The 19,110-nt window shown below is 46.6% G+C and overlaps 1 protein-coding gene across 1 annotated transcript; it reads left to right on the top strand.

The window, feature by feature from the left end:
- Nucleotides 1–6,501: 6,501 nt before the first annotated feature.
- Nucleotides 6,502–17,449, top strand: LOC119391607 (putative nuclease HARBI1). Its single transcript, XM_037659277.1, has 3 exons — nt 6,502–6,930; nt 7,497–7,590; nt 17,133–17,449. The coding sequence occupies exons 1-3, from the start codon at nt 6,502–6,504 to the stop codon at nt 17,447–17,449; spliced, it is 840 nt and encodes a 279-aa protein (XP_037515205.1).
- Nucleotides 17,450–19,110: the final 1,661 nt, after the last annotated feature.

Genomic DNA, 19,110 nt, shown 5'->3' with positions numbered 1-19,110 from the left:
TTTGTGCATCACTCGGTTGACTACGCGGGGACGCGATGCCATCATTTTCGTGTTGATGCGGCATTTGAGGCCTTAAAGGGGTGATGCCATAAATTTCGAGGCTATAACAAGCCTGTTGTGGGTTTCCTTTGTATGCAGGACATTCCACACGAAGGGTCGACACAGCAAACGTTTAGAATAATTTTAATTCACTTCCAAAGTGTACCTATCAGCTCCCTTCTCCCCGACGAAAACCACCCGCGCTAGCGCGCCAAACTGACGTAGATCTGTAGGATGGGCAACGAAAGTTGTAGTGACGTCACACCAAATCTGCTGTAGTAACGTGAGTGACCTCCGGACCTCCGCCACTTCCGCAACGTACGTACCGGCTGTAGTGAACTGGAATCAGTCTCTAGTTCACTATAGTACCAGCAAAGCATCGGTTGCTACATCATCGCAGAGTTTCGATCGCTTCCTGGTCATGTGCGTCACAACCTTGTGTAGTCACGTGACCACGCCTCCTACACTTCACGTCACTGCCCAACCTCGGCGCCCAGAAACGAAACCGAAACACGAAAGTTGTCCAAATAAAAAGGCGATATTAAATTATTTAGCGAGAATACACATGAATTTTGGTGCGTGCTCATGCTTCCTGTAGAGCTATAGGAAACGCTTACAGCAAAGAACGCGCAAGCCACAAATTTGGTGGCACACCCAAAGAAAATGAAACGATAACAGTGCAACATCGGTGATGCCTCACTTCACGTACGAGCGATCGCCTGAAAACAAACGTGATTCTCAGTTTCAGAGCATCTGATTGCACGCGTCTGCGGGACAAAAAGAGGCTTGCTTTACCCGTCTGGTCACCTCTTATATTATTCAAGAGATGAGCAGACTCGCTATTTAAGTACTTTGGAGCTTCAGCACGAAATTTGGGTAGACGCTATATTGAGGTCATCAGGAAAAAGCGGGAAATTGCGGTCGGGTGCCTTTTGGCGCGCACTCAGCAATGCACGCATCTCGCGCGAAGGTTTCATACTGACGTTCAGCGATCCATTGCAACATGCGGCTAGGTACAAAAGGTATCTCTGCATTTGAACAATTTTCTGAAGTGATTGAGATATTAACTTATATTGTCAATTTCTTACCGTATTTCCGTTTCGGCAGCTTGTACAGCAAGAATGGGGGCATTTGTAACTTCGTTCCATGATATCCTGGATATTTGTAAAGGATATTTCTATATTACGCCTTTTATGCAAGAACTTGGTGGAATAAGGTCAGTTTACCTGGCATTGCTTTTCTTTCAAATGTTTGCGCACGGTGAGCCTTGCTGTACGCTACCTCAGAAGCAAAGATAAGCCAACAGCATTGCGGTCGTATGGCCGTCACTACTCTTTTTTTCTTTTTTTTTTGTTTCCCTTGCGTCTTCCCGGTGTGCTCTGTCCATTAAAAAGTGCTAGTCAGGGCGTAGCCAAGGGGGGGGGGGGTTGTGGGGGGTTCAACCCCCCCCCCCCCCCGACATTTTTAAGTTTTGCTTGCGTATATACACACGCACACATACAAACGCACGCACGAACATACATAAAGTATGGTTGAAACCCCCCCCCCCGAAAAAAATTTCTGGCTACACACTGGTGCTAGTGGAGGCTAATTAATTGTCGAATAAAGCGGTGTGCATATGGCTAGCAAACCAGCGGCGACCATGAGTAAAAAGCTCGTAGTGTGAAGCGGTCAATGCGCGCAAGTATTTCAGCTGACTGCGCGTGCAATTTACTTTTTTTATTACTCTTAATTCGTGCGTTCGTGATACTATTGCCCGATATTCATGCGAATCGGGTTTTTTTTTTCGTTCTTTGCTTGTGCGTGTCCGTTTGCGCGTTTTTACAACACGCACCACAACCTTCTCGAACTCTGTGACCGGAACTAGGCCCACGCTGATGCCGCTTGACACGTGATGTTTTTGCATTCTGTTGTTGCCCAAGCACTAACACAACGCTTAAAGATGGTTAAGCTCCATTCCGCACCGCATCATAAAAGTTAAGTAGACTTCAAGTGCCCTAAGTGGAAACGCGGCGCAAGAAACTACAGCGCGTAACAGACGCCCCTCGCTTTCCGCGCGCTTCCCGAGCGCGGAAAGCCCACGGGTCCGGCGCAGCAGCGGCGCGGCGCGGGAGTTCACGGCAAAAGGCCCACGCGGGAGCCGGCGCTTTGGACACTCCCCCTATTCTAGGTCACTCTAGTTACGGTAGATGAAGCGGATGATTTGTTGTGGGGGTACCAAACGACAGATGCCTATTACAGCGAAAGCTGTTGTGAGATCACAACAACAGCCGTTTTTCTCGCTGTAGTTGTCCGCCGCCGCCGCCGGTGTCCGTAACCACTATCGCGCGTAATAACAAAAAAAAATCTGAATAAGAAAAAAATGTGCGGGATGGATCGATGTTCGAACCTGGGCCCTCTGCGTGGGAGCCCAGTATTCTACCTCAGAGCCGTGCATGTTATTTGAAGCTGCGTGGGAAGAAACCACATTAAACAATGTAATGTAGAGTGGTAGAAGAGTAAAATAACAACCGGGCGTCACACAACGCGAATTTTGTAACCAGGCGTCACACAATGCCAATTGCGCAACGAGTGGGTTGTTGAATGCTTCCAACTCATTACAAAGGGATCGCCATAATTCTTCATCCTAACCAGCCACAGCATCAACAAAGTGCACGTGATGCCTCACAGGTGTTTAGCGGGTACCACGGTTCTTCGCATAATGACGAAAAAATCGCACAGTGGCTGCTCCCCTACTTCACAAATTTATAAAATTATGATGATTTATAGCGTAGCGGGTTCCCAGCAAGTGCACTTCTATTGGTTGCCAAGGAAGCCCATAAGGCTCCCATGATTCATTTCCTCAGGGTCTCAATAAAGTTAATTCCCTCTTTCCTCTTTCTCACATTAAGGTATGTTATAAAGCGCGGTGGGAGAGAAATTCCGAGCGGGCGTCACACAATGCGAATTACGTCACTAGTGTGTCGTTGGCAGCTTCCCACCGATTACAGGGGGCTCAGCAAGAATTCTTCATCGTCATCACCGTCGCATCAACAAAGTGCTCATAATCCCCGGCCGCGGTGGCTGCATGTTCGATGGAGGCGAAAATACTTGAGGCCCGTTTACCTAGATTTAGGAGCACATTAAAGAACCCCAGGTGGTCGAAATTTCCGGAGCCGTTTACTGCGGCGTCCCTCATAATCATATCGTGCTTCTGGGACGTTAAACCCCAGATATTATTAAAGGGACCGACAATTGATTTTTCGCGACCCATTTTTTATGGCGCGAGAGAAAGCTCACCTTTCGCAGTTAATCCCAAAAGCACGTATGTATTTTACAAGCAGTATTTTTTTATCTGAAAGACTCTAAAACATGGACGTTCCTTTACCCCAGCAACGCTGAGAATTGATAGCGATGCCGCCAGCCCTTTTCGCGATTTGTGAAAGGTATATCGTTGTTCTGCTTTCGCAGGAGTTCCTGTAACTATGGTTAACCACGTTTATTTAGAACTTTTCAACTATTTTTGAAAATAGCAAGCTGTGAGAATGAGATGATGCGGCATTATAAGCCTTCCCGGTATTTGTATCGTGTTGTGTGCGCATGCGTCCAAGGTTGCCTGCACCTTTGCCATGGGTGGCTTGTCCCGGCGTTGTTACACTCTCGATGCACGAGCCAAGCCAAGTCATCGAAAACGACACTGCGCATATGGCTGGCCGCGCCGAGTAGCAGCGCGCGTCACTTCTGAGACGAAGTGTAGGTAGCCAAACTACATCGCTACAAAATCTTAGCGACCTGGAACCTGCATGCATGATTGCATGAGCACGCTGGAAATTTGCTCACTGGGCGATCGGAGATCTGTTCGTTCCGCTTGTTCGTGCTCCTGGGGAAGAACAAGCGCGCTGATTGGCTGAAGGGGGAGATGCCACTCAAGGCCGGGAGGTGTCGCTATTTCTTTTTTTTTTGCTTGATCTTTTCTTTTTTGGTGACGTCATATCGTGTCATAACGAGTAGGGTGATCGGAGATCTCTGTTCTGCGCCGTTCGTTCTGCACCCATTCTGGCGGCGCACGCAATTAGCCGAAGCCGGAAAAAACCACGTCTCTGAGGGGCGTAGCCATTTTCCTTTTTGCTTGACCTTTTATTTTTTGGTGACGTCATACCGCGTCATAACGAGCATGTCGTCTGCTACAAATGAACGGATCGCGGGGCCGTTCGCACACGTTCTCTCGAGCGAACAAACGGCTTCGCATGGCATGATGCGGCGGTTGCGGCTGCCGCAACAGCTGATTTTCAGAAAATGGCACTTGCGACGTGTGCTTCTTTTGCGGTTGGATGTGCGAGATGCGTTTGAAGCCATGAGCGAGTGCGGCGTCGATTTCAGTTCTCGAAACGAACAGTGCGAACGAAAATGAACGGGCCTGCCACTGGGCTGTGGTCTTACGCGCAGGGACTTCTTAGTTCAAAAGCGCTACCAGCTCTTGCCAGGTGTCGTCCCGGTCCTCACTCGTGAACGACGGCCCCAGCGGGCGCGACGGCGTAGCTATCTGTGGGTGCTCTTTTATAAAAGCCAGCAGAAACTCTCTTTGACGATCCGACACCCGGGAGCCAAGCCAGACATTCTGGTGGGACGACATTTTGAAAAACTGCGCCAACCGCTGCTTTTCTTTTTTTTTTCTCGTGCGCGACTTAACATAGCAAGCACGTTAGAAAATCTAACACCAATAAATATAAGCACTCAAAGCTATTGCTGTTTCAGAAACTGTTTGAGCTTGAAAAGAAAAACAATTATTTTTCGTAAAACCACTGTACTTATTAGAAGGCGAGAAACACTTCGTTTTGTAATATTCGGTCCCTTTGCCGAGGACAAACGATGCGCGTCTACTTCCGGAAAGCTCGCCGCTCACCGCTTGACGATTGCTGTCCTCTTCCTCTCGGCGGAAGAGAGCTGCGAACCGCCCACTTTTGTGACGTAACACCGCCAGAACGAACGCGGAACGAACAGAGATCACCGATCCCCCCCCGCCCCCCCCCAAGACGCGCTGACGAGCACGGGATCATTACGTCAAGTGAAGGCAGCGCCACTTTACATGCATACTACTAACGCAGGCCTATATGCAGATTTTTATGGAGTATTACCTTTTATTATAAAGAAAGGAACAATATTTCAATACTAACAAAAAAATTGTCGACCGCGTACAGCAATGCAACGGTCAATAAGGTACGCATTTGGGTTGGTTGGTTCACGATTAACTGTAGAAAACTGCGCTGAAATACGTGACGAAGAAAGGACACAACAACCACGGCGCTGACTAACAACCAAATGTGTTTCATTCTTCCAGTCCGCATGTATATACTCTGCCACAATCTCAAGGAAACAGGAAGCCAAAAGAAACAAAGAAAAATACGATTAGCCTGCGCAGAGGCCAAAAAATCTTCAATCGGACAGAAAAGTTAACTCCTTCGGAAGGAGGGAGGTTGAGGGGAGGCTGACACATGCCTCTCCGCCGTTATAGATTTGGTACGCTTCAGAAATGACACGCGTCCGTTCATCATGGTACCTTGACAGGAATATCGAATCTTTAAAAGATGTCTGGCAACCACATTCATTATAGTAAAGTGACAATTGACTATCTCTAGCTTGTTTACAGACGTTGTTCGCATGCTCGCGCATGCGGTCATTAGCGCACTGCCCAGGGTGCTATTCTGGACATTCTCAAATTCCGCGATGTTGTCAAATTCCGCCATGTTGTTTATTTGATTGGTCACGTGAGATTGTTCGCGCTGTGGCGCTGCAATAGCGTTACGACACAAGAATATGCGATAACGTCACGCGAAAAAAAAATTGTTAATTTTTTCCGAAGTAACGCTTCGCCGCACTCTATCATGTAGAAATAAAGGTTTTGGGCTGAAGAACGAAACGAAATATGGTACTAAGCTGTGCGTACGGTCAACTTGCGGTCTATCGAAACTACTGCTCGCTTGGCGAAGAGCCGCCATGTCTGCAACACGATTGGACATTGCACTAACGGTGCCCATTGCGTCACAGGACCTCACTCTTTGCAGCGTCAATATGACGTTGCGTGACGTTGCATCCTGCCAAATTTGCTGCTAAAAATGTGAGAACGATGAAGTGCCCCAAATTGGCCGCCATATTGTTGTAAATTGAATTGCTCGCTCGATGTGTCGCCTCCCATACGTACGAATAGATGTCGTTCTGTAAATTACTTTGCTAACACGTTTCGGTTAATAATATCACAAAGTAGTGTATGTAAAGTTTGCTTGTCAAAGTGAATGCTTGTTCCTGAATATGACTTGTTCGAAGTTGTGGTTCTCGCCGCAAGAGAACGCTGGGAGAAAAAAATGGCGCTACCGTTCATCGTGCAGTGGTTGCAGCTGCAGGCAGAAAGAGAATTCCGCGAGCACCGCGATGCTTTCTCGATGCCCGAGGAGATGTTCCGCCTGCGGTTCCCTCTTGACGAAGGTCATGGTGCGATGGCTGTGCGGAGAGCTTCGCCGGGACCTGGAGAGGCGGCGTACGGGAACGAGAACCGCCTTGACCGTTGAGCAGCAAGTGCTTTGCGCCCTTCGCTTCTTCACCACCGGCAGTTACCAGGGCGCGATCGCAAGCGACGAGGACGTGGCGACGAGCCAGTCCAGTGTGAGTCGCACGATTCACGCTGTCGTTGAAGCGATCGTCGAGCGCCTAGGCGATGAGTGGATCGCCTTCCCTGCCAGCGCGCAGGGACTGGCCGCGGTGAAAGAAGGCTTCGTCCACATGGACCCAAGGTTTGAAGGCTGCATCGGGGCGGTCGACGGTACGTTCGTCTGCACCCGGGCACCGTACGAAAGGGACGACGGCAACAAGGCTGCTTACTTTTGCCGCAAGGGCTTTTATGCCCTAAACGTCATGGTGGTGAGGACAAATTCCATCTTTTTCATTCTTGTGCATGCTGTTTGTGCAATGCAGAAAGGTCGAACGTGAAAGCCCAACTTTTGGTCATTGTCCCATTTTTAAAGGCATCTTCCGCGGCTGGAACTGCAGTGATCGAAGAGAACGCAGTAGTCGCGGTAAACGAAGTTTCCGCCGCTATTTAGTTCCGCCAAGGGTGATGACACAATAAAAGAAAGGTCCATCGAGCTTAACATTTGATCGTGGTAGCTCTGTTGTGTTGAAGAAAAGTAATGCAGGAATGAAAATAAAATGTAGTGATTGCGCCACAATTTCATAGACATTGATATGCAGAGATGCAGTAACTGCTACATGTGAAATAAAACGTAAAGCTCCCAAAGCTACGCTTCGAAATGACCATCAGAGAAATAAGGGTGTTGCACAACAAAGTTGCGGTTGCACTGCATGTAGTGGTTGTATGGCTGTTGCCGGCCTGCTTCCAATACACACAAAACTCTGCAGGTGTGTGAAGCAACCCAAAACTCTGCAGGTGTGTGAAGCAATCACTGCCCTGGATCCCTCGTACCCAGGCTCTGTGCACGACGCTTTTGTGTGGAGGGCATCCACCCTTGAGCCAGGAGTTCAACGGTGGCAGCCGTGGACAGGGTGGTGAATTCCTGCTTGGTATGCAAGTGTGATAGTGCTTGTGTGGTGCTTAAGTGCAGCAAATACGTCAGTTATGGCTGTTTTAGTAATTTTTTTGCTGTTTCTTGTACTGTAACAGCAAAAGTGTTACGGAGAGGCATTGGTTAAAGAATACTAAAAAAAGTTATGGTGACAAGGCAGATTCATGAAAAACCGAGTGAAACCTAGAGTGGTGTTGTTGAATATGGTTGCGCGGAAGCTTGCACTGTCCTCATGCTCAACAACAGCGCCGGGAACATGCTTTGATTCTTGACAAGTTCTGGTAATTACAAAAATGGCAACGGTTTGTACCAAGCATTGAAAGATTCATATCTTCAAAGTGAGTTGGAGTAACTTTTCACGCGTCTAAGAATGTACTAACGGTTTTATTTATTTATTTATTTATTTATTTTATTTTATTTGCAATACTGCCAGTCTCTACTGAGACCATACCTGGTGGGCACTCTGTACAGATGCTATGATTGCTCATCATAGTAAAAAAAAAACTGTAATACAGAACATAAAAGTAACATCAACCTGGCACTTTGTACATAAGCAATATTTACAACATAACAAACAAATACAAGTGCATACAAAATGGCAAGTTTAACAATAAGGCCGCTTACATGGCTGTTTACAGAATATACAAGTAGTGCATACAGGTTTCATTACCATTGTCATTGGGTATTTAAAGAAGCTAAGAATCGTTTTCAATTTCTAACTCAAACTGAGACAGTGACTCAGTGTTAGTGATGTGAGGGGCCAACATGTTCCATTCGCGAATGGCAACCGGAAAAAAAGAATATTTAAACACATCAGTGTTGCATTTGTATTGTACTAATGTGTGTGTATGTTTGTGTCTTGTGGCTCGTGTTTGTGAATAAGACACGTAATTTGAAATGTCTATTTTAAAATAATTGTGCAGGAGGTGAAAAATAAATTTGAGACGTGCCTGTTTTGCTCGTACTTCTAGCGTAGGAAGTTCAGAAAGAGTTAGAAGACTAGTGGGTGAGTGTTCACGCTTATATTTGTTGTGGATGAATCTTATGGCTCTCCTCTGTACTGCTTCAATTTTCTTTATGTTTGTGCGGGTGTGAGGAAACCACACTGTACTTCCGTATTCGAGGATAGGCCTGACGAATGTTTTGTAGGCTAGGAGTTTTGTTGGGAAGGTAGCCATTTGAAGTGATCTGCGAAGAAAAAATAATTTTTGCATGGCAGATGAAGTAATGTTACTAATGTGCTCGTCCCACCTTAAGTCGGACGTAATTGTTAAGCCTAGGTATTTATGTTTGTGTACTCTGCTCAGAGCAGTGCCATTTATAGTGTAGCAGAAGTTTGATGGCTCCCTCTTCCTCGTTATCATCATGCAAGCTGATCTTTTTACATTGATTGTCATCTGCCAGTTTGAACACCATTCAGAAACAGCAGAGAGTGATTTGTTGAGCGAATAGTGATCTTGGTCATTTCTAATTTCTCTATAAATGATACAGTCATCCGCGAATAACTTTATTTTACAGTCTATATTAGTAGATATGTCATTGATATACACGAGAAATAACAAGGGCCTGAGCACGGAACCCTGGGGCACTCCTGAAGTAACCGGTACAATATTTGATGCAATATTTTCGACAACAACAAGCTGAGACCTATTAGACAAAAACTCACGCACCCAAGCAACAATTTCTCCGTCCCCGATAATGTTTTGTAGTTTAGCGATTAGCTTGGTGTGACAAACGCAGTCAAACGCTTTTGAAAAGTCAAGCAGCATTATGTCCGTTTGGCTGTGATTGTCAATACCTAGCGCAAGATCGTGTATGACCTCAGTCAGCTGCGTCGTGGTCGATAAACCCCTACGAAAACCATGCTGGTTGGGGAACAGGATGCCCTCTTTTTCGAAGAAGATTGTTAAATGTTTAAAACTAAATGCTCGAGTAGTTTGCATACCATGCTCGTTAAAGATATCGGTCTGAAATTAGATTCAATGGATTTATCTCCCGATTTATAAATTGGAATAATTTTAGCTATTTTCCAATCTTCCTGTAGTCTTGATGTTGAAAGCGATTTACGGAAAATACTGCCGAGATATCTGCTACACTATTCTGCGTACCTTTTCAGAAATTGGTTGGGTTTATTATCCGGACCACACGCTTTCTTAGTATCTAGGGAAAGCAGAAGATTAAGAACACCAGTGTCTGTGATAACGAGAGAGTCTATAACAGACACTGCGCGTGGAACCAATTCCGGCATGACGCCATTATCTCTTGTGAAAACTGAACGAAAGAACTGGTTATATCTGTTGGCTTTATCAACTTTTTCAAGTGACGATAGTTGATTTGTGAGCGTGTTCTTTCGGCGAAAGTGGTTCCAAAATCTTTGTGGATTGCTTTTGAGAAAGCTAGGGAGTACAGTATTGAAATAGTGGTGTTTTGCTTCCTTGGATTTTTGTTTAAAGTTTTTTGCAGCAAGCGCAAGTCTGGCGGTGCTAAATGGGTCATTTCCGGCAGCCTTGTTAACTTTCCGTAATCTTTTGAGTTGACGCTTTGCGTGTATTACTTCACGAGAAATCCACGGGTTATTTTTTAATGTCTTTTTCAGTTTGACGGGAATAAAATTTGTTACACAGTGTGACACTATGTCTTTAAAGCGCAACCAGACAGCATTTACATCAGTGAAAGGATCTGAGGCCAGTGCCAAGAACTCTTGGTATTCATTAGCTAGATAGGTTTGTATGTGGTCGTCGTCAGCTTTATCGAAATTGATTGTGGTTCGGGCAGCAGTTTGCACTGATATTTTATAACCTAGAGGTAAAATGCACATCGGGATAATATTCCTTCTATTACCTCAACCTTCACCTGTTCTAAGAGAAAATTACTGCTTAGTAAAATTAGGTCGAGTATACTCTGACACTCGCTTTGCTCCCTTGTGGGGCTTTCCACAATTTGGCAAAGGTTAAAATTTAACATCATGTCGAGAAGGGTTTCTGAAGCCTTTGATGTGTCCTGCATGGTAGACCAATTAAAGTCGGGAAGCTTAAAGTCACCCATGAGAATGACGCGGCAGTTTCGAGCATGCTGCTGCAAATACTTTTGTATCGCAATGATGCATTCATGTCCACATGCGGGACTTCGATAGATACTGCCAACGACCATACTTGTACCATTTGTATAAATCTTACAAAAAACTGCCTCAGCATCAGTTACCTCTGGAAGAATGACCAGTGGGATTGATTTCTTATAGCTAAGGCTACGCCTCCACCACGTGATTGCCTGTCTTTCCGAACGAGTACATAGTTTGGGGGAGTAATTTCATCACTCGAGACGGGCGGGGATAACCATGTTTCAAGTCATTGCTACTATATCTGGTTCACGATCGAGCAATAGGTTTTCAAATGGCTGTACCTTATTCAGGATACTTCGAGCGTTTATGTTTAGCAGAGTTATTTTTTCTTGCGCTGGTTTTGCCGAGTTCCTGGATGGTACGCATCCTTTTTTTCTTTCTTCTACGCTCTCGTCCTTTTTTTGAGCTATTTTTTCATGCTTCCTTATTTCTACTTTGTCATTCTTTTCGTCATCCCAGATGTAAACACGGTTATTAATGAACAGCTTGTTGTACGCTAACGACACCTTGTCTTTGTTTTCACGGTTTTGCTTAGCACTGTCCCAAAGTTTCTTGCGGGTTTCTCTAAGCTTTCGTGAGAAGTCTTCTCCTATCGAATAATCCGTATTCTTTAGCTTGAAGCCGTTTTTGAGTATGGCATTTTTACTGCTTTCGTTAAGTAATTTAAGTATGACTGGCCTCGTCTTGTTTGGTCCTCTTCTTCCTAAGCGATGTATGCGCTCAATGGCCACAGGTTCGAGTTCAAGGGTTTTTGTGATTATTCCCCCGTTTACGACCTCTGCAAGTGCTTCACTAGTTTCATCTTCCGCTTCTGGTATACCATAAACTATTAGGTTTGACCTCCTGCTGCGGTTTTCTAGGTCATCTATTCTCGCTTCGAGGCTTTTAATTACTTTATTCATGCCAGCCATTTGTTCATGGCATGCAAGGATTTCAGCTTCCAGCTTCGTAATGACGTCAAGCTTGCCATCTATATCTGCTAGACGCTTTTCTTTGATATCTTTAATATCCGAAGCTATTTCGGTAAGTTGTCTGGCGAATTCCTTCAAGTCAGGGCCGGGGTTGCTTTCAATATCTCCACCCATCAGCAATAGCTTCCTAAGAGATGTCATGCACAATTCATACACAGCACTACACTGCCATGGGCACGGCAATACCAACAAGAAACGGTCACTTGAGCGGATGCATTTTCCAAACCGCTTTCTCACCTGCAAAATGTAGACGAAGGGGCAATTTGAGAACCGCATGTCGACGGTACCGCCGTGCCCAGTGACAGATGGTCCCTCGTGAAGCAGATATATAGCAGGCGGTGCAGACGCAGGGTGGCGCTCTACGGCAGGCAAGTAGGCGCATGTGCCGGTGGGCTGATGGAGCTGATAGTCCAAGATCGGTGTTGGTATCGTCGATGCGTGGTCGTTCCGTGCTTGCCGGTCCAGCGCAGTCGCAGCAGCCCCGGAAGTGCCGAGGCGCACATCGCCTGAGCCGATCAGCAGGCCGAAGACGAACTGCAAAATGTAGGCGAAGGGGCAATTTGAGAACCGCATGTCGACGGTACCGCCGTGCCCAGGTCGTACTCATAGCAAAGTACTCATAAGTACTCATAGGTCGTACTCATTTGGTCGTACTGATAGGAAAGTACAGATTTCAACATGACTAAGTGCTGACCGAGGTGGCACAAGTTATTTGAAATGAGTCACAGAAACTACACTAAAAAGAACCAACAATCCACAGAAAAAATCACAGCATATCCACGGAATGAATGATGATGAGTGGGCGAAGCTGCGGACGTTCATCGGTAAACCGTGAATCTTCCGTGAATTCTGCCCAGTACATCATCACCGACGTGAGATCGGGCGCGTTTATACTAAAGGTTCGATGAGTTATGACGACTTGCAGCTCACTTTAATTTTACATGTACGCTGTGAATTTTCATTGTTTAGAAAACCATTGCTTTAGAAAACATGTGGCGTCTTTCGTTAAGCATCTGGCGTCTTTTTGTTTTGTTTTAGAAACATGTGGCGTTCTTTCGTTTTGCTTTTAGAAAACATCTGGCGTCTTTCGTTGGTTTATTTCATCAATCAACGGCGTTTAGAACAAAATTTTTATTGTTAATCACGCACAGGAGAAATCTCACCAGGCACTACCTTGGAGGTAAACAATGGCTGCTAATGGGAATGAGAGACAGAAGAAGTCGGCTTTTAGCTAACACTTACACTTCTACTTCTGCTAACGTTTCCTACTGGAACATGACAATGGCTGCTAATGGGGAATGAGAGACAGAAGAATTCGGCTTTTAGTTAACGCGCAAGCTGCGAATTTTTTATTGTTCAACAACGCAGAGGAAAAATTTCCCAACGGCACTACCTTGGAGGTCAAGATCTGGTACTAGCGTTACGACTGGTTACGCACTACTACTACTACTACGAGGGACGAACGGGTGCCGCCTAAAGGAGCTTCGCCCCTAATATTCGCAATGCCCACGAACTATAGGTGGCGCGCCGTGCTTTTCAAGATGGCGCCAGGAGGAGGGTCAACCCGTTCGTTAGCATAGGAACAGATAGGACGTGCGAACGGTGCCACTTTCACCGGATGAATCACGAGCTGCACTGAAATGGATATGAGACTAAAATACTTTCCCAAACCATGGAAAGTGCTAAGTACTCGCCACCTAATTATTTGCTGCGAAGTGAAAGGTTATATTTCAGCTCCGTTATCGTGCATAACGATGCTTTGCGAAATCCTGTGCGTCAGGGGCGTAGCCAGAAATATTTTTCGGGGGGGGTTCAACCATACTTTATGTACGTTCGTGCATGCGTTTGTGTGTGTGCGTGCCTATATACGCAAGCAAAACTGAAAAATTTCGGGGGGGTTTGAACCCCCCAACCCCCCCCCCCCCCCCTTGGCTACGCCCCTGCTGTGCGTGCTATATACATGAACATGTATGAACTAGAATTGACGTATGAGCTGAACGGCACTCCGAGGTAGTACGTACCGAGCCTGCCTGACGGATTTTGCCGCAGTAGTAGGCCGCCAGCGAGTAGCGCCATCGCTGCTGCGCGTGATGATGGCTTGCAAACATAAAAGTGTTCTGTGATAATACCCCGTCGTCATTGCTTGCGCAGTCGGAAACGCGGAGTTACGTCTTCAACGGAACACAAGCATTTAACATGCCATTCAGTAGTGCTTGTGTCACAGCCATGCTGAGACTCTAGCCGTGTGTACTTCACTCGCATGTTGCAGGTTCGATCAGCACGATCGAAACATGAATATCGAAAAGAACGCACACGTATGCTTTTCGCAACGTCGAAGAAGTTCGCCGTGAGGCGTGGATTGTGGCCGTGACTGCACGTTCCATCGCTCTAACCATTTCGCTTCGCTGGTCGAGCTCGAGCGTGTTGGCGGCATGCGGCGCTCCATAATATCCACAATAATTGTGATACCTGCAATGCACAAGAGGAACAATGCTTTTATTTTGATCTCGCTCAAGGATATTATACATTAAATACAATCAAAGTGACTTACGAGCGTGAAAGAACATTAGCGCTCGAGGGGACGTGAAGTGCAACTCGCTCCTCGTGAGTTAGCTGGTGGTTCATCGTCGCTGTCACTCTCGGTGCTTTCACAGTCTTCTACGTCCAGTGAAAAATCCTCGTCCTCAAGATGGTTTCTTTCAACATCACTGCTGAAAGCAATCTGAAGAATTTCCTCCGCCGAACGACTTCGACACTCCGCGTCACCACGTTTACAATTACAGAGACGTCTGGTGGTCTGGGCGCGGAGAACGCTTTGCTCTCAGACCGGTCAACAAGCAAATCGCTTGCAGTGTGCTGCCACCTATCAACAAACGTACAAAAACAAGAGGCGCAGCGGTGGCTATGAAAACCCAACACACTGGCGAAGGACGGCGTGGATGGAAAGCGTTCGCTCCATGAAAGGCGTCGAGCAGACGCGTCCTCGAATGATTGAAACGTCGCTCGCACGAATTCGTAACAGCGCTTTGCTGACAAAGGATAGAGGCCCTATTTTCATGTATTGCCAACTTGAGATCGCTCAGTTATAGATGAGGCTGAGCACATCGCGAGCCCGCGCGACGTCCCTTCCGCGTACAGTGTTATGGGAACTTCATGCACTACAAGAACACTGACCAATTATATATGCAAGTAAAACAGGGTGAGCTTCAACTGAATATGTCAGACGATAACATTTAACTTACCTACGTGGCTACAGAAAGCCTCGCGAAGCTGATAGTATGCGTACACTGTGGGCTAGCATTGAAAGCGCGAGTTGCCACGTATTTTCACGAAAACTTCGCGTCTCGCAAGAACGAATCAGATTTCTCGTGTCGCGGAGGGCCCGGTTTATTCACTGATGCAGTGAACATGTAAAGTCGTAGTGTTTCCTTTCTTGCCAACGCGTTAACACTGGGGCTAGCACAGCCGAACAAGGAAGCGACTGCATAGTGCCGCCATTTTGTCGTCTACTAACCCTCCTCGAGAGGACGCTCCTGAATTCCGCTCGGTGGTGCGACAGTCTATGGGCATTGCGAATACCGATTTAGCCTGACGTTGTCGTCATCAGCACATCTTATATCCACTGCATGATGAAGGCGTTTCGAAATGGTATCGTATCTGCACAAGCTGTTTTGCAATCTATGCCTGCTAATTTCTTGATTTCATTGCCCAGTGTAACCCTCCGTTATCCTCGGCTGTGTTTCTAATCTCTGGTTATTCATTTTGTCGCTCTCACTGATGAGCGGTTATCTGCCCAATGCATTAATAACTCACCCAAGTCCACTTTTTCTTCCCACTCACCCAAGATCGCCAACCTCTGTTGCGTGTCATGATTTTCTTGTTAACTCGTGTTATTTATGTTCGCCACACAGCCATGTCGCGCAATACCAATTTCGGGGTGCATCGAGCTAGCGAAACGGCCGCCAGCGCCCCATGAGCGTCGCACGTCAGTCATGCTGTACATGACATGCGTGTCATGATTTTCATGTTAACTCGTGTTATTTATGTTCGTTACACAGTCCCGTCGCAAGATACCAATTTTGCTGTATATAAAGCTAGCGAAAGATGCGCACCATGAGCCTGGCACGTAAGTCATGCTGTACATGACAAGTGTGTCATGACTTTCATGTTAACTCGTGTTATTTATGTTCGTCACACAGTCACATTGCGAGATACCAATTTCGGTGTATATCGAGCTAGCGAAACGGCCGCCAGCGCACCATGAGCGTGGCACGGGTCATGCTGTACATGACATGCGTGTCATGATTTTCATGTTAACTCGTGTTATTTATGTTCGTCACACAGTCACGTCGCAAGATACCAATTTTGGTGTATATCAAGCTAGCCAAACGGCCGACAGCGCCCCATGAGCGTAGTACGTAAGTCATGCTGTACATGACATGCGTGTCATGATTTTCATGTTAACTAGTGTTTTCATGTTCGTCACACAGTCATGACGCGCAATACTAATTTCGGGGTAGATCAAGGCAGCGAAACGGCCGCCAGCGCACCATGACTGTGGCACGTACGTCATGCTGTACATGACATGCGTGTCATGATTTTCATGTTAACTCGTCTATTTATGCTCGTCACACAGTCACGTCACAAGATCCAATATTGGTGTATATCAAGCTAGCGAAACGGCCGCCAGCGCACCATGAGCGTGGCACGTAAATCATGCTGTACATGACATGCGTGCCATGATTTTCATGTTATGACTTGTCATTTATGTTCGTCATACAGTCATGTTACGCCATACTAACTTTGGTGTACATTCGATTAACCAAGCCACCAGGAGTGCACAAAGTCGTAGGCGGCTAGATAGATAGATAGATAGATACGGTCAAAGTCGCAGAAGTTCGCTAAGAAATGCTTCGCATTAACAAAAAATAAATATAAATAGGCATGCACGACCAGGCACTATGTAACAATAAAATTGCACGGCTCGACTTGAGCTAAGGAAATCAATGTTTGTGTTGACTGCTCGTTCGTGCCCCTACCCCCCCCCCCCCCCCCGCACATCAGTTCCATGGGACCAAAGGAAAGTGCAGCGCCCTCACCACCAAACCAAAGAAGACATGCCTTCTGCCACTTGGCCCTTCCGGTCAGTGAAACCAGTTAAAGGTTCTACTTCAACGTCTTCGTTGTCATTCCCCCTGATGAAAGAATCGAGTTGACCCCAAACTGTCTGAAAATAAACCTTTTTTTTCGCTGGAGCCTTTCGAAAGATGTAATTACCTAACCTAACCAGGCAAACAATTCTTGTCATTATGTTTAGCTGCAAAAGAAAAGGAAAGGACATCATTTTATTTACGCGGTGCCCCCGAATAATTGTTAGTACAAGTGAGAAATTAATATTACATATTCAAGTTTCTATTTATATTATGTTTATTGGAATGCTGTCCTGCGCAGGTGACAGTGCATACCCGCTGCCACCTTGGCTGCTCACCCCAATCCCTGGAGCACATCAAGCGGGATCCCCTGCTGCCCGGTTCAATCGCGCCCACTCCTCACTGCGGTGTGTCGTGGAACGGTGCATTGGAGTCCTGAAGGCCCGCTTCCGGTGCTTGCAGAGGTACAGAGCACTGTACTATGGCCCCCTCTTCACGTCGCAGATCATCGCAGCTTGCGCGGTGCTTCACAACCTTTCTGTTCGGCAACAACTGCCTGAGCCAGATGACATCCCTGGCACTGAGGAAGGAGAAGATCCGGACGTTTACCGCCGATGATGACGGCGATGTGGCAGCAGTTGGCATGCACCAGGCGGGTACGCAAAGGCGGGATCGCCTTCTGCAGTGGCTGACAGCTGGCCGGGACAGCACGTGATAGGCTTTGCATTCCTGTGAGATGGGCACAGAAATGGGACACAGTGTTTTTTTCTCATGGCAAAGTAGCCACTTGAATTGTGTTCGATCATATACCTATCACATACACTTGTGTTCTTGCAGATTTTTATTCGGACGAACAGTTCATTGTGGCCATTCATGGGTAATATTCATTGCTTGGGTGTAACGCCCTAAAACCACGACGTGATTTTGAGGGATGCCATAGGGGAGGGCTGCGGAAATGTTTTGACCACTGGGGGTTCTTTAACGTGCACCTAAATCTATGTACACGGGTCTGAAACACTTTCACCTTTATCCAAAATATGGCCGCTGCAGCCGTGATTCAATCCTGCCTGTTCATTCATTGGCAGCATTCTTATTGTACCGGTCAGTTACGCAAAGCGTGCTCGGCTACAGCAGCGCTTCATTGTAGGTCTAGTTCGAGACCATAGTAACTCTGGAAACAGCCCTCATGATTTCGCAGCAGTGCATACAACCCTAAATTCCATGCCATAGCAGATCATCGGTTTCAGCACTATTCACAACGTAAACCGAGTAGGAGACATTTCACATCATGTAATAACTGCACGCGCTCTTTGCTAGAATAGCTGTCGCTGACTTTTTCCCTTTTGTTGTGTGTGTGTGCGGCACCAACTGCATGCATCTGTACATTATTTACATTAACACCAAGAGAAAATGAAAACTGCTCAATTGTCACTTGCCTTATGAATCGCCTTGAGTCCGCCGCGGTTGCTGCACGCCCCCAAATGTGTCCCGCAGCACCCTTGCAATCTCGGCTAGGGCGTCCGCCTGTCGCTGCTGTACAGACTGAATCTGTAAAGATGACAAGAGCTTTGTCAAGTGCCTTGGTGTAGGCTTAGTGATGGATGCATTATTTTATGGCCAAAGAGCAAACAGTGTTCTTTGACAATGACGAGATTCACTACGAAATGTGGATTCAGCTTTCCTTTCTCTAAGCCTAAAAACTGCAGAGCACTGGGAGGAGTATTATCCTGCAGTGGACGAAAACAGGCTGAGATAGATGATGATGAAATCAGTCGCCTTGTTTCAACTAGAAAAGTGTTTTGCTTTGTGCATATGATGAACAGACAAGCTCATTCACATACAGTGAATGGCACTGAAATTTCACGGAGCGGTTGGATATTATGCCTCTTTCTGGCATGGCGAAATTGGGGTGGTTGCTTCGACGGCGTTTCACGCTAAGATTGGCTTGGAAGCTGCGCTATTTGGCAGGTTAAAGCATGAAAATGCACATCTTTCAGCATGTTCTATAGACTGCTTGAATTTCATATTAGAACATGACCTTTTGTACATTAAACGAGGGAATAGCTAGTTAATTTATTACCGCAGAGATATGCTACCGGATGGCTTCCCACTGCTGGGCATTATGCAGCAGCAGCTGCTCTTGCAGTGCCAGCAGACGCCTGTGGTCTGCCGACAGTTCGGCCGCGGCGGCATGCATCTGCCGCACTGGCGTTTGGCGGCCTGGGTGCAGTGGTGGTGGGTGCGTCGGGCGCATGGCTGCGTACAACGCATGATGCCTT

The sequence above is a fragment of the Rhipicephalus sanguineus genome, chromosome 4, assembly GCF_013339695.2.
Source record: "Rhipicephalus sanguineus isolate Rsan-2018 chromosome 4, BIME_Rsan_1.4, whole genome shotgun sequence".
Lineage (NCBI taxonomy): Eukaryota > Metazoa > Arthropoda > Arachnida > Ixodida > Ixodidae > Rhipicephalus > Rhipicephalus sanguineus.
Note: the sequence above shows the minus strand (reverse complement) of the source record. Positions and strands in the feature narration are given on the sequence as shown.

What these genes read in the sequence shown, in the direction of transcription:
- LOC119391607 (XM_037659277.1), top strand. Translation starts at nt 6,502, where the DNA reads ATGGTGCGATGGCTGTGCGGAGAGCTTCGCCGGGACCTGGAGAGGCGG. An exon ending in ATGCCCTAAACGTCATGGTG is followed by an intron (nt 6,931 to 7,496) that starts GTGAGGACAAAT and finishes CCTCGTACCCAG; the next exon opens with GCTCTGTGCACGACGCTTTT. An exon ending in GGGTGGTGAATTCCTGCTTG is followed by an intron (nt 7,591 to 17,132) that starts GTATGCAAGTGT and finishes TGTCCTGCGCAG; the next exon opens with GTGACAGTGCATACCCGCTG.